Source organism: Castor canadensis, chromosome 10 (assembly GCF_047511655.1).
Source record: "Castor canadensis chromosome 10, mCasCan1.hap1v2, whole genome shotgun sequence".
NCBI classification, from domain to species: Eukaryota; Metazoa; Chordata; class Mammalia; order Rodentia; family Castoridae; genus Castor; species Castor canadensis.
Window position 1 is genome coordinate 18,630,459 of NC_133395.1, and position 16,334 is coordinate 18,646,792.

The 16,334-nt window shown below is 33.9% G+C and overlaps 1 protein-coding gene across 3 annotated transcripts in view; it reads right to left on the reverse strand.

Moving 5' to 3' along the window:
* Gpc5 (glypican 5) overlaps window positions 1-16,334 on the reverse strand; it is a 1,368,088-nt gene that overhangs the window by 1,041,957 nt on the left and 309,797 nt on the right. For all 3 annotated transcript variants that reach the window (XM_074043147.1, XM_074043149.1, XM_074043150.1), the window contains exon 5: window positions 5,890-6,015. In XM_074043147.1, coding sequence (XP_073899248.1) covers window positions 5,890-6,015 — 126 coding nt within the window. The remainder of the gene's footprint in view (window positions 1-5,889; window positions 6,016-16,334) is intronic.

A 16,334-nucleotide genomic window follows, 5' to 3' on the forward strand; every position in this document is an offset into this window, starting at 1 on the left:
GTCATTCACAGATAAATAGATGGAACTGGAGAACATTATTTTAAGCAAAGTTATTCAGTCTCAGAAGGCCAAAAATTGCATGTTCTTCCTCATGTGTGGATTATAGACCTAAAACAAATGCAGTAATATTACTGAACATGGGTCACACACTAAGGGGAGACCACGCATGGGAGGGATAAGGAAAAGGAAGGAAACCAAAAACTTACATGTGGTTGACGTGTTAACTGCATAAGAACAAATACAGTAATCTTAAACTGGCAGAGGCCACTATGGGAAGGGGACTAGAAAGTAGTAAAGAGATGAACCAATTCAAGTTGTAATACACAAAGTGCATGGAAACAACACAAGGAATCTCCGTGTATAGCTATCTTTATCTCAAACTACTAAAACACCATGTTTTTCTTATTATCTTTTATATTTTTTTCTTCTACAAAATCAGAGAACAAGAGAGTAGAACAGGTTCTGCCTGGAAGTGGGGGAAGTGGGGAGATGACCCAAATAATGTATACATATGCAAGTAAATGCAAAAATGATAAAATAAAATAATTTTTAAAATCTACAGAGTGAATTTCCTTGTGACATTAAGAAGGTGAATATGGTTGAAGTACTCTAAACAAGAATGAATATAGAATTTTTAAACCTGTCAAAATCACTATAAGAAAGGGATTAAGGTAGAAAGAAGAAAAATAGAGGAGATGAAACAATTTGTGTTATAATACATATATACATGGAAATGTCACTAATATGTTTTTCATCCAAAAGAGTAAGATTAGGAGAGTTCTCTAGAATTTGGGTTCATAAAAATATCAATGCAAGTACATTTTTTGAGATACACATGATCTTGAAATTAAGTCAGGAAGAGAAACTTGCATCCAGAGCCAGCCACAGTTAGGAACTTTTGTGATTCATCTCTCTTCAACTGTTTCAGGCACTGGACTTCATTTTGTACCCACATAACACCTACCACAGGACTATCATTAAGCCACTCCCTCAAAGTCTCATATCTCTTAGTTCTTATTAAAACTTTTAAAATTTTTATTTTTCAGAGTCCTGCTATCTTCAGAAAATTAATCAAAGATGTTCACTGATATTAATCATCTTAGCCACTCAGACAATACAAGGACTCTATTCTAAAGGAAATTATAATGGAGAAGAAGATATATAACATATAAATGTAAAGAGCATTATAATATCTGACAGTTAAAATAAGTGTGAGAGGGTTCATTTCACTAGTTCTAAAAATGAAAATTGGTAGTTTACCAAGACTGCATAAATAGTGGTATGGAAGAAATAATTGGTTAAAAATAATTCTGTTAATAGTGGGAACTTCAAGTTCCAAAGTTGATTGCTGATATGGGAAAGGAGAAATGTACAGAACACATTTTTGGAGCAATCTCTAACACTAAACTAAAAATGATAGGGGATAGGTATGAAAAAAAAATGATGATTTGAGGAAAAGAAGAGTTCAACAATTATAGATACATGAATGAATTTGTATCATCTGAAAGAAGAGATCAAAAGCAGACTGATGCTTAAGTCAGGAAGACCATAGGGCCTTTTCACAGAAAACAGGAAAATAACAGTTGTTACATTAATAAAATTCAGAGACCTGATTGTTTTTAAAATGAAGTTCCTAACATTTGAAAACCATGTCACTCTTTTTAAGAAAGGAAAAATATGAATGAATGCTATAAGATCAGAAAGGAAAAAACGTGAAAGATTGAAAACAAGGTGGCTTCACATGTCGATAGTGAGTAAAAGTGGAATGGGGATGGGGGATGAGGTTCAAATAATTATAGCCAGAAAAAGAGTCATTGGATAGTAGGGAAATTGATAATAGCTAAGTACAAAATTTCAGAGAGTTCTAAAATTTTCCATTTTTATCTGATTTTTTAAAGTTCAATTATATTAAAGGAAAAGGGTCACTTTATCATAAGACCTAGAAAAAATGGATTATGAAAGAGGCATTCAAAATAAAATAGAAACAATATGCTTATTAATTTTATCTACTAGGGTACTTAACAGCTACTGGCTAGTTTAAGAATGTTTGTGGAGGTCATAAATTCCTGGAAGTCAAGGGAGAGTTGCTGGATTATCTGTCTATTAATCAAAAGGGAAAAGGAAGCCCTGGTAATTAAGGAGCTGTCACCTGAACTTCAATGCCCAGAAAGATGAGTACAAATCATCAAACAATCAATTTGCAACACAGAGAACTGACAACTGAGTAGGGACTGATAAGCCTTTCAGAGAACAATTTTGTTTCATGATGAAGAGACAGTAGGGTAGATAAGAGGGGCCTTAAGAGGTATAGACCACATGAATTTTAGTAACACACTTTCATCCTATATCAAAAGTTGTTTAACTGTTGACCCTAATGTTGCAGTCAAGTATATGATATGAGTACAGTCTTTAAAATCATTTGAGATAAAATAGGTTTTATTTCAGAAATTAAACTCTCCTTATATACTACAGATGGATGAGACACTTTCACCTACAATAAGAGAGGAATTCAACATCTTTGATGAATATAGAGGTGATTTCACCCAATTTTGCAGGATTGTAATGATATTTAACATTCTCTATGGTTCTCTTTGAAGCAGAACATCTGTGCACATAAAAAACCTTATCAAAAGTGCCCAACAGAGAACAAATCTTGCCAAAATAAACACTCTGATCTTACAATGAAGGATAAACTCAATCTTGGTAACCAATTTAGTTTATTGATATGTCTGACATAATTTCTTCAGGATGAATATTGATGAATATTATTATCAACTATAAAGAATAAAATAGTCTTCATCCCTAAATTTCATATATATTAACTTAGTACTCATTTTCTCAAAATTGAATGGCACTGTTTATTTTAACTAACCTGCAGGTCTCTGAAATGAGTTTTATATGTGAATTGCTTACAGCTTTCCAGTACTGATCACTGCTATAGTTTTTTTATATTTTTCTTCAAGGAGAAAGTGGTTAAAATTTTCATATCATAACAGTCATCAGAGCTTTAGAAATGTTCTTAGCTAAATCCAGCAGTTCAATACTTAAACATATCCACAAATGTTTGACAAAACAATGCCACAAAGTTACTTTGATAATCAGAATTAGAAATCAAATGTATAAATAAACAGCACTATAGAGAGCATTTCTTGCAAAGTGAATGTTTACTTTTTTACAAGGAGAATTATTAAAAAATAAAATAATAATGGCTTGCAGAAAGAACCCCATAAGTCTGATATCACCATAACACCTGTGTTCATCAAAAATAAATATGCACAATACAAAAATAAATGCCACCTTCCTGGTACGTTGTCCTAAAGTTAGGTATATTAATAAGTTTTCTGTAACCTCCCAGAAATATTTTATGCAGAAGAAATTCTAGTATCTATTTTATGAATTCAAATGCACTATTAAACTATGTATAACCTTGCTTTTAGTTAGTTTTCTTAACAATTATTTGAAACTATTCTATAATAACAGATTTAAATATTCATAATTTTATTGCTACTTATTTTCCCATGTGAATACAGCATAATCAATAAACCATATCTTAGACATTTAGATTTTAGCATTGAGTTTGCACTAAATAAAAAGTCTTATTATGAATTTACATCAAGAATTAACTAAGTCAAAAAAGGATTTAGAATTTGAGTTAAATTTTTTAAAAGTCAAAGTAAATATGAAAGTCTAGAAAAGAAACATAACCCAATGGACATACTTTAGAGTATTAAGTAATAAAGTATTGGAATAACTGAGATAATGCTTGTGAAATCCTTAGCTCACTGCTATAAAATAATTAGAGATGAAGCATGTTCATTTTGGAGGTAGTCTAATGATGGTCTCAGGAGATAAGTGTGAGAGCTTTACCATTGGACATGCAAACCAAGGGTAGCAGGAATAGTTAGGGGCTCCAGGAGATAGGAATGTGGAAAACATCCTGAAGGAAAGGGGTAAAATGTCCACTAAAGTGATGAAAGTTAGAAAAAAAATTATTTGAGGGAAGCTAAAGGCAAAGTGAACCTGTCCACAGGAGACTAGATTCTCCCTGCACTTTAAAGTGACTAATGGCCTGGGTGGTACAGGAAAGGGAAGGAATGAGACAGAACACGAGAACACCGAGAACCACTCACTGAGCTTATCAAAAATGTTGACACTTTCCATGGAGAATTCTTGCTAGCCATGTGTTTTCTTTATTCATAAACAATGGATAAGATAATAAAAATTTGTAATAGGTGAGGAAAATATGTCCTTTGAGATGAAAATACTATCCCTCCAAAGGGTTTTGTCATAGCATTGATTTCTCCTATTACACAAACTTGAAAGCCATCTAGACAAAGAAAAAATGGGACAAGTTTCAACTAAGATTTTTACATTTTATAATATAATTTAATATAACATTAAATATATTTACATTATAATTAAGTTTTTATTCATCACTAGGGGTTCTTATTAGTCTTTGTAGAAAAATCATTAATACGCAAAAAGTTCAATCAGTTTGAACAATGTGAAAGAAAAATTGTCTAGTAATCAATTATAAGAAAATAGTTACTACATCTTAGAGATCTTAGAGACAGAAATATACTGACAAAGCCACTTGAAGAGTTCAAAGTTCCAAGCATGCTCAGGAAAAGCAAAAGTAATATTTAGAAAACTCTTACAGTCCAATGTCAAGAGTCATAATGAAATAAGAGTACTAGTCATGTGTAGCAAATATGTTATTCTAATTTAATTACAGTTCAATAATCTTTTTCTATGAATTTTAAGAACATATATGAGATATTCATATATTAACTGTATAATTTAAAATTTCAGGAATGTAACTTTTACATGATTCATATGATCACTCAGACATATATAACTTTCATTTGATAAATTTATATTGTAAGTTTGTTATAGCAAATATTTATCCCAGTAAGTTTAACTTTCTAAAAACATTTTAAATGAGTTCATCAGTTTTGTGATCACAAATTGATGTTTGTATGTAGTAATGCATAATGTTCTTTCTTTTTTTGCAGGCTATTCAAAATGGAGTGTATTTCTAACAGATTTGAATGCAACAAATCTGAAAACAGATTTGATTTGAATTCAAATTAAAAAAATAGAATGTGTAAATAAAGGGTTATTTTATGCTTTAAAAATTCAAATCCATAATACAAAGCCTCATTATCCTGCATTCTATAGTAATCACCAGTATTGGCACATCAAGGGACTAGTTTCCAACCAGTTTTATTGACCAGAGGGAGAAAATTTATCACTTTCTCAAGGTTAGGAGATTACTTAACAGTAAAATCAGTTATAGGAAGCAAAGAAAAAGAAACTGTCATAAACATTCTACACAGAGAGGGAGAAAGTAAAAAGTGAAAAAGGTACACCCAGCTATTTAATAGTTTCTTTCTCTCTCTCTCTCTCTCACTTTCTCTCAAAAGATCACTGTAGCATAGCTATGTTAATTTGCTGAAAATATCCACACATTAGGGAATCTTTGTAATTTGCTGAAAATATCCACACATTAGGGAATCTTTGTATGGCTGCTTATATTTCTCTAAATTTCTCCACATTCCAATACTCAGGAAGTTAAAAAATAAAATGCATGATAAATAAAACCAATTGACAGAAGATAAATGAGAGTAAATTCAAAAGATGGGATTCAGAAGGTGTAAGTCATAGGATGGGTAGAAAAGAAGAAAAACTTTCAAAACACCACAGGTTGCTATCATATTTTTTAAGTGTCAGAAAGGATCAGATGTTTTTTCAGGAACTAAAGAGAAGAAGTTAATCGGAAACGGGATGGAAAAGTTAAAACTGAAGTAGTCCACTCCAGATTCAGAAAAGAAAGCAAGGATGAAAAGTAGTAATTATGTTTTCCACAGACCACCACATATGAAATACCTTTTTACTACATCTTCTCCGTTCCAGCAGGGCAGTCCTTCGGCAGCAGCTAATTCATTAACGCAGAGCTGATCAGCCAGGTCACCGTAGAACGACCTGTACAGTCGAAGACTGTTGATAAATTCTCTGAATGGAAGAGCAAAGAAACCAATTAAAACCAAAAAATCCATAATGACGATCCACATTACTGTTACACACAATGTTTAGAATGCAACATTTTTATTTTCTCTACTTATTTCCATTTATTTATTTGAGTACTTTTCTAACAATCAAGAATTTTTTTTTTCTAAAAAGAATGCTAGGGAACTGCAGGTGTAACTCAAGCAGCGAACACCTGCCTAGCAAACATGAAGCCCTGAGTGCAAAGCCTTGTACTGCCAAAAATAAATAAATAAATAAAAAGAATTCTAACATTTGGATCTATTCTTTGAACAAGAATTTTCAGTGAAGATGAATCTTCACTTGTTCTAAGTAGAAGAAAGTGGTTGTGGATACTACATACGGTGTGCGTGCACACACACACACACACACCACTTCATTCAGCCTCCCTAAAATCTTCACTGGTGCTGGCTTCTAAACCTTGATACTAATTATCTTCCTTTCCATGTAGGAAATGTCAGAAGCTTACAACAGCCTAATTAATTGCTTACTGGTCAAAGTTTAGTAGATGGGTTATTATCTGGGTTATCTATTTTGTATCTAAAAGTACAAGGTCTTAATATGACCCTAAACCACAGCTGAGATATTTCAGAAGCGTGAAAATGAAAGTTAATAAAGGGAATATATATTTAATATATTAACTAAGGCTTTATTCCTCCCATACTGCTTCTCCTCCTCCTACAATTATGGAAGGAAAATTTCATAAAAATGCAAGATTTGCTATTTTTCATTTAGTAGGTCAAGACTTTTGAGTTGCACATCCAAGTCTTTTGAGTACAGAGAAATTCAGTTTTAGCATTTCAAACAAGTTCTAAAGAAGCTAGTTGAGAATTGTTTGACATAAAGAGATGATTTTTTGACAAAAAGAAATGACAAGTGCTAGCCTGATACAGAGGAGATGCTCTCTAGACTAGAAAAGAGGAGGAGATGAAACTTTGGACGGAAAGCAAACAGCCCGTTAGAGGGACAGAGCAGTTAAAATGTGACAGTTATGAAATCATATCCCCTGCTGAAATTTTGAAATTTAAATTTTAAAATAATTTTAAAAATTAGATCAGAAAGGGGCTATACTAAATAATAGCAGGACTAAAGTTTTTTTTAATTAAATCTGATTTTCACAGCACTGTTTATCAATTGTATTAATTTTATATTTCTCTTATTGATTATTAGAGAACTATTTGCAGAAGTTGCTGAAGTTGGCAGGATAGTGAGAAGGTAAATAGGTTTTCAAAAATATAATATCTGAAATCACATTATTACATGATTAAAAGGTATCATAGGAACCATTTGCTTTTTAGCAAAACTTTACCAGGCAAGTGATAACAAAAGGACTGTGAGAGGCATAAACCTTACTAACCTCTAACTTATGATTGGTAAAAAGCTTTATTTTCTTACTATCAGAGTAGTTGTATTTCATACTTACTACTTTAAATCATTTTCCTCTGCTAGGAAATAGTTCCCTAGTAGAATGCCTATATATAGCCATTCTCTGATGGCTATATATGGTGGAATTTAATGAATGGAAGGATATGAATCTCTTGCCCTAAGTTTTGTTCACTATTGATGATCATTTTTTGGACTCAAAGAATTTTCTAGAAAAGAAGAGACTAGGAACAAATGGATAGAAAGTTGAGACCTCCAAAACTGATGGTATAAAATTGAACAGAATTTTATGAACCCCAAATTACCCATTTCAATCTATTAGTTTTGTCACAAAGTACTAAACATTTTTGAGTACCATGCTCTGTGTAGGCACTAGTTATTTACAAGTAAACAAGAAAGGCTTTGCTTCTTTATGCGCTTTTTGGTGAAAATCTCCCATAAAAATAGTGCTGATAACGCCACATTTGAAGACAGGAGAAGAATCGGGAAATATTTACAAATAGCATAGTACTTTCATATTCCAGGTAAAGTAGACAAAACAAAACAAAAACCAGGATGGGCAAAGGTATGACAGAATCGTATAGATTTTAACTAGAGCTGATGAACTTGTGGGAGTGATTTGTGGTAAAAAATAGGAAGCTTTCTTGATCATAATGATATGTTTTGGTTTATACAGAAAGTTTGCCATCAAGCAAGTGACATCGTTAAAATGATAGCAAAGTGGAAACAGAAAGGCAATGAGGCCATTTTAGAAGGCTGTGACCAAAATCAACAGGGAAAAAAACTGAGGATCTAAAAAATAACCTGCCTGGGAACATCGTGAAAAGTGATAGTTTTCAAAGTTTTTGGGAATCCAGAATTGACATGTAAAGAAAAAGTTTGAATATCATTTCTAATTGATTTTTCCCCTGAGATAATAAGGTTGCATCATTCACTGAGATTTTAAAAAAATGAAGGATGGTAAATAGCACCTTCTTAGTGTCCCATCCTATACTTACAATCACCCTCATCCTGTTCAATGTGTTCATTTTTTCTAGCCTATCATGTGCACACACATGCACATACTCACACACACATAGTCACACACATGTACTCATACACACATACACACACATACTCACACACATACTCACACACATACACACGTACACACACACACGTACTCATACACACATACACACACATACACACATGTACTCATACACACTCACACACATGTACTCACACACGTACTCACACACATACACACACGTACTCACACACATGTACTCACACACACATGTACTCACACACACACACACATACACACACGTACTCACACACACACACTCACACACACATACACACATGTACTCATACACACATGTACTCACACACACGTACTCACACACACATACACACACGTACTCACACACACGTACTCACACACACATACTCACACACACGTACTCACACACACGTACTCACACACGTACTCACACACACATACACACACATACTCACACATACGTACTCACACACATGTACTCACAGACATGTACTCACAGACATGTACTCATACACACATGCTCAGTCATTACACATTTTTGTTTCTCATATGTCTCCATACTCTAGAATGAAAAAAATCAGGCAGTCAGGGATTTTTGTTTTGTTCATAGTTACAGATCCAAAAGCAGTAATGGTGGCATATAGTAGATCCCATAAATAGTTTTCAAATTAACAAACAAGTAAAAACTAAAGAATTAATCATTGCTTTCTCAACTTCTCAGTTTGAGGTGTCTTTGGAACACCCAGATAGAGAAATCAAAAAGAATGCTACTTTTTAAACTTAATATGTATAAACATCCCCTGGGAATCATGCCAATATGCAGATGCAGATTTAATTGTTCTAGGATAGGGAACAAAATTCTACATTTCAAATACGCACTTACATGATGCTGATGATACTGGTGCAAGAACCATGAATACTGTGGAGGTTTGCTGTTAAGTATGAGACTTTCGAACTTGAGTGGATTGGACATGTGATATGGAACTCACTAATCTTAGAAGTTGTGGTTACTGAAACCATGGATATGGATGGAATTGCTCAGATTAAGAAAAAAGTCAACAGGACTCAAAAGTACAAAGAGTAAAAGAAGAAAAACTTCAGAGTTAAAGAGCTTTGAAAACTAAAGAATGACTGAATGTGAAGTGAGAGAGATTTTCCACAGTTGAAAATACCATGAGAATTTAACAAAAACACTAAGTGTCTTTTAAATGTGGTAATTATTATGGACTAAATTGTGCACTCCCCATAATTCATATGCTGAAACCTTACCTCCTAATATGATTGTATTTGTAACTGAGGTTATTAAAGAGATAATTAAGGGGGTCATATGGATGGATCCTAATCCAATATGACTAGTGTCTTTGTAAGAAGAAGACATGACTGTTAGATATGTGTGCACAGAGAAAAGACTAGAACAAGGCAACCATCTGCAAGCCCAAGAGAGAAGCTTTGGGAAAAACCAAGGCTGCTGTCACCTTGAACTTTATCCTCCAGAACTGTGAGAAAATCAGTTTATGTTGTTACGCTTTCCAGTCTTCAGTATTTTTGTTATGGCAGCCTTACCAGATTAATACAATAATTAAAGCTTTAGAAGTAGACTGCAGATTTACAGGGCAATGAGCATTAAAAGAGTGAGAAATTAGAAGCAGACAGTTCCAGAAAGGGAAAAGTGAAGTTTCGTTTATGTGTATGTTTATTTGAATGTGAAAGAAATTTGAAAATATTTATCTTAGAGGAAATAATAAAGACCATTAGCTTATTCCCAAACTTTCCAATTGTCTGTTCTCTGGACATACAACTCCTTTGAAGTTAAATTTAGTCATGTGGCTTGCTTTGGCATCTATGACATGTGTACTGAAATGACATGTGCTCCTCACAGGCTGAACCTGGAAGATCCACTATGGCTTTGCTGGCTTTTGTTTTCCTCTACCATGGTGACTGGCAGTGTGTTACACGAAGGCTGCTCTGTGACTCTTAAAGCAGAGACAATTTCAGCACTAACACCAGCTGATCTGAATGGGCACAAATGTGAATAGGAACATGATTTTCTTGTTCTAAATCAATGACACATTGTGGTACTTGCTACCATATCATAAGTTAGCCTCTGTTGATTGACACAATAATAGGAAAAAAATTAATAGTTGATGATTACAAGTTCTGAAAAGTGAGAGGAAGGATTACAAAAATAAATAACATAGTTAGCTTTCTTTGAGCTTAAAATAAGGGAAGAAAGTTTGTGTGAATGTTAAGATAAATTTGGTTTGTGAAGGTAGACAATTGAGGAGAGATCCTACCTTGGATTCTGTTTGGATTCTTTTAGAGCTCAGAAGTTAAGAATAGTGTTTTAAAATTCAGTTGTACAGAAGAACCAGGGATCTATATTTGATATTAAAAAAATAATTGAATTGGTAAGAAGTAAAGCACTCATAGTCATAGTGAAATCAGAAAGACTTATCCACTACCGCAGAGTCAATTAATGTTGGTCCTATTATAAGAATTTATACCTCCCTTCCAGCTCAATGGTTAGCTTACTACATGCATGACTCCTCTCCAATTTTACATGAAATATCTCAGTAAATAAAACATATTGTTAGGACAATTCTAATTTTAAGTTGCTTAGAGAGTGACTACATTCATACAATTAAATTGAAGAGTATAATAAATGCATGAAGATGTGTGAAGACCCAGTTAATTATTCTTCAGGAACTATGTTCCTTATGTCATGCTTTCATCTTGGCCTGAAGTCATCTATAAAATATAATAATCAGATATAATTATTAAGAGTAATAGTTTGAAAACATTTAAAAGAAAATAAGAAAGTGCTCTTTGAGCATTTATTCAAAGCCTATATGTCAGGTTCTCATAACAATTCATAGTTTTTTACTTGGGCATACAAGTCTAATAGATGGTTCCCTTGCCTCTGTTCACTTTCACTTCAATGCACTCTTCTCCAAGCTATAAACAGAGACAGCATTAGAAATCACACACACACCACTTTCCCTGCTTTTAAATATCAAACAATTTAGATAGGAGAGCTTATAATGGCCAAGACCTCTCCACTCTTGACCCCTCAGTGCATTCTATGACAGACTTCCTTCTTTCTCCTCACACATTCCAGCCAGCCAAAAATCACACACACACACATTGAATAAAATATCTCAGCATTTGCTGAGCAAGTTTCCAGGTTTAGCACATTCAGTTTCCTCCACTTAAAATAGCCATCTTGTCTTATTTCACTCTATTGTTCTATGAAGTCTCCAAGATCTCCCCTAAATTTCATCTCCTTTCAAACTCCTTCCCTGACAGATTGTGAAGCATTTGTTGGTTCTCCCCCTGTCTCTTATCCAGCCTGCCTCAAAACCTTTGTTATCTCATGTTCCTCCTCTGTTTGTGAGTCTGCTCCTCTAATAGATAATGTCTTTGCTAAAGGCAAGAGCCATGTCTTCTTTGTATCCCCAGGGTGTGGACTATAGTTTATACCCAACGTGAGATCAAATTCTTATTAAATTAGCCCCAGGTACAGTCTCAGTTTTTATCATCTTCTAGAATTAAAAATTCCTGTAAGACACACATTTTTCAAAATGATTTTCTTAACTTCCTATAGAACAAAGATGGCATGAGAAACCTTAAACTGGAGTCCAGAAGTGGGTTGTAGAGAAATATCAGACCTTCCTGGTGTCTCGCATTATAAAATGAAATACATCTAAAGCACATAAGCTATATCAGACTCTGCTCAACAGGCTCAAGACAGTGCCTATGGATATGTGATGTTGAAGTTAACATGTAGTGACACATTAATATTTCACATTGCTGCATAAGATAGCTACCATAATGAATGCATCAAGGATATACTGTATTATGACTTAGAAAGAAACAAGGGATCATCAACTCTGGCAACTTTCTGTCCTAGCCACACATCATCATCACAGGAAGCATTTTAAACTGTGCACCTAGATTTATCCTCAGATATTCAGGTTCATTGACCCTGGGCATCTGGGTTTTCTGAATGCTTACTATAGGACTCTGTTATATAGCTGAGGTTGAGCACTAGTGACTCAGTTCAACCCTCTTACTATATAAACAAGGGAAGTAAAACCAGAGAAGTGGAAAGACGTGTGAGAAGTAACTAAAAGTTAATTATCATTTAGTAGATGAAGACTTCAACACCTTATTTAATTGATCAATTGAAAGTTTCATCTCTTATAACATCAGACTAATATTGAACATTTGATAAGTCAAAGCTGAAAGAATTTTTAAATGGAAAAATATTTTCACCTGTTTTTAAAATTTTATGGAAACTTTCACATTTTTAACAAATCATACATATTAGCAGATTGTTATACTAGAAAACAGATACATCACTTCTTCCTGACAAAATCTGCACTTAGAATGCAATGTGTTCAGACAGAGGTGATCTGTACATTTTGGCCAGTCTTCAGATATCCAGTGGAGGAAGCAGGGAATGGGGAAAATTGTAATCATTGGCTAATGACCAGCATTACGGCCTGTGCTAGCACAGTAAAGAAGAAAAAGGCTGTAACACAATTGCTCATTCATAGCCTGCAGCCTTGTTTGCCCCGAGCTTACCGAAGGCAAAGGAGAAACATGGACTAGCATAGTTATTGCTTCATTGCTTCCTATACCCTTGAGACCAGCAGTACCAGAAAGGTCTCCTGATATATCATGTGATAAAAGAAATAGAGCCAGATATAGATATAAAAGGAAGTACGACCTACCCTGAAGTTATCCTTTCTGGGTCTGTTGACATAGGAATGACAGTTGCTACTGTGAAATTGAGCAATACTTTTAATTAGCTATACTATTATAATTGACTTTATTTTTAATTACAAGCATATCTTTTTAAGTAGTAAAATAATTAGAAAGTACATGAAGAATAAATTAATATCTGTCTCTTCACAGTGTTTCCATCCCTTCTTCCTGAAGTAAGCAGTATTCACAGTCTGGAGTTTATCGTTCCTCAGCTTTCTCTACTTGCACACCAACAAGCAATCAGACAGAGGATGCAGACAGCTAGATGTAGAAGGATAGAGAGATAAAGATTGTTGGTTTTATCAATTGATACTAAGCTATACATATGGATGAAATAGAAATTTCTCACTATGCAGGATGTATTAACTCCTTTCAAGTTAACAAATACATGTCTTGCTTATTTTTATATAGCTCTGTAACATTTATTAAACTGAATGTAGTCATACTCATGTAGACTAACAAAAGATTGCACTGTTAATTTATGTTTTAATTTAAAAAGCTGATGTACTTATACATGTGAAGAGTTGCAACCATATAAGTTTCAAATTTTGCTGATCTTTTCAGAAGCTGTTTGCCTTTAAATGTGACTCTAATCTACAATTAATTTTGCATTTTATTTCATTAGATATTTTTGGAAACAGAAATATTCAAAAGACACACCTCTCCATTTAACATTCTCATCTAACAGCAATTTGTTTCATTTAAAAGATTTATAAATGATCACATAGTGTACTTCCTCCTCATTTTTCTATTGAATAAAAAAACAGAAGAGACTTTCTAATTTTGACTAAAGCTAATTATCTGGAAAAGTATTTCAGAAGAATTGCATTTTCGAATGGAGCTTTTCTCTGTTGAATGTCTCAAACCACATGCTTCTTTATTTAATGACATGTATTGATTTTTTTTCTACCCCTAAAGTCAGTCCACACATAATACAGAACCTAAATTAAAAGCAGTGCCTTGCACACTGTTTGAAAATATCTGTAGAACAAAGGTCAAATGTGCAGTTTGCTAGTTAATGGCCTGAGGCAAAGTTAAGGTTAATGTGGCAGTAATGAGCAGCTCAACCCTGTAGAGATGTCTGACCACAGCTGTCAAACAGCAGACATTTAAAATGTCAGTCTCCTGCTCAGCAAAGGAAATATATAATTACATGTTTCTAGATAAGAACTATTTTCTCTTGCTGTTCTGAATCTATATTTAATCATTTAACTTTATTCTCACCTAAGTCATTCTATTTGACAAAATATTTTTAGATTTAGATTCTACAGCAGCACCATTCTCACTATAAATGCTAGAAAATAATTAAATTTATGTAGCCGTATGGGCTACAGGGAATATGGAAGTCTAATTTCTTGGCCTCAGAGAGACTGAAGGGTGAATACATCACCGAGAAGTAACACAATATATGTCACTGGGCAAATTTATCACAAGCATAAATGTGTTTCAAGCACATTACATTCATATTTGATTAAAATGAAAAAATGTATTTGTCCTAAAAAGAGAGACTCCTGAAGTCTGCTCTCTGAACCCTACCTGAACTCACTGCTGATTATGCAAACTGTGACCAAAGGATCGGCACCATTCTCAGATATTTTTTTCCTGGTTAAGTGATTCCAGCTTTCTCTCCATCTCATAGGAAGTCTTCTTGTTCATATGACATGATTTCCCTTCATTAAAGGGTTAACTGATTCCTCAATATAACTAAATCAGGTTAAGACTGGGTGGTAGGCTGAGGTGCTGAGGATCAACAGGGAAAACAATGGAAAGGAGAAATGGAAAGGAGCTTAGAAACTTCACTAATATCCTCAGACACCCCTTGCAGAGGTTTCTTTTTAGAAAGGTCCTTCAGGTGGAGCACTCTTTTGAAATCTGATATCAGCCCTGAGTTGGAAGTTCACAGCCATCTATATAGTTAGGATAGGCACTTCTGTTCCTCAGTTTTCAGTGTCTTTCCAAATGCAACACATTAATGTCCCTGTTAAAAGACTTCGTTATAAAGGCATCCTCCTCTGGAGTGATTTACAACTCACTCTAAAGAGTCAAAACTAGTTATAACACCATCGTCCCATGTTGGAAAGATGTACCTTAATAGCGCTGACTTTGCTCTCCGTTGTAAAAAAGTGAGTTGTTGTTTTTTTATGATAGGCACAGCACCATGGCTCATGTCCCAGCTACTGGGAAGGTGGAGATCTGGAAGGTAGAGGTTCAGTCCAGAGCTGGAGTGTGGCTCGACTTACAGTGCCTGCCTAACAAGCACAATGCCCTGCGTTCAAACCCTGATACCACCACAAACAGGAAAAATAAAAAGGATTGTTACAAAGACCTTTTATGAAATTAAATACTCTACGAAGTGTCCAAGATTTAAAACAAATCAGGTTGGAATAAGAAAATTGGACATCCATTCAAAAAGACATGCAGTATAATTTCTCTACCTCATAACTTTTTCTTTGATTAAAATATACAACTAGTTGGGTTCTGGTGGCTCACGTCTATACCCCTAGCTACTCTGGAGGCACAGATCGGTAGGATCGCAGTTCAAAAGCATTCCGGGCAGATAGTTCTCGAGACCTTATCTCAAAAAAACACAGGTGGCATAGCTCAAGGTGTAGGCCCTGAGTTCAAACCCCAGTACCTGCTCCCACTGAAAAAAACATGTATATATATATATATATATACATGTATATATATATATATATATATAGTATAATTGTGTGTGTATATAAATATATATGATTAATTGTTCTTGCTTAAAGAAACATGTTATTAATTTTTCATAGTTGGGACAAAATCAATATGTAGGTTAAGTCAATTGGAGCTTTTGCAAAACTACTGATTCTAATTTATGTCATCCACACAAAGAATCATAACCTATATTTTGAGATTCAGTATTTTAGCTCTAATCTAGTACATTCCTCATTATTACATAGATATATTCTATGGTTGCTAACATTTTAACAACCATAACAATATTTTCCCCTCAGAATTAGTAGAACATTCATAAAACTTGTTCTCTTTTACCATCAGCTAATCAATGAACATCTTTCTGCCTTCTTTTATTTTCTTCGTTTTGCTCTTACAATCA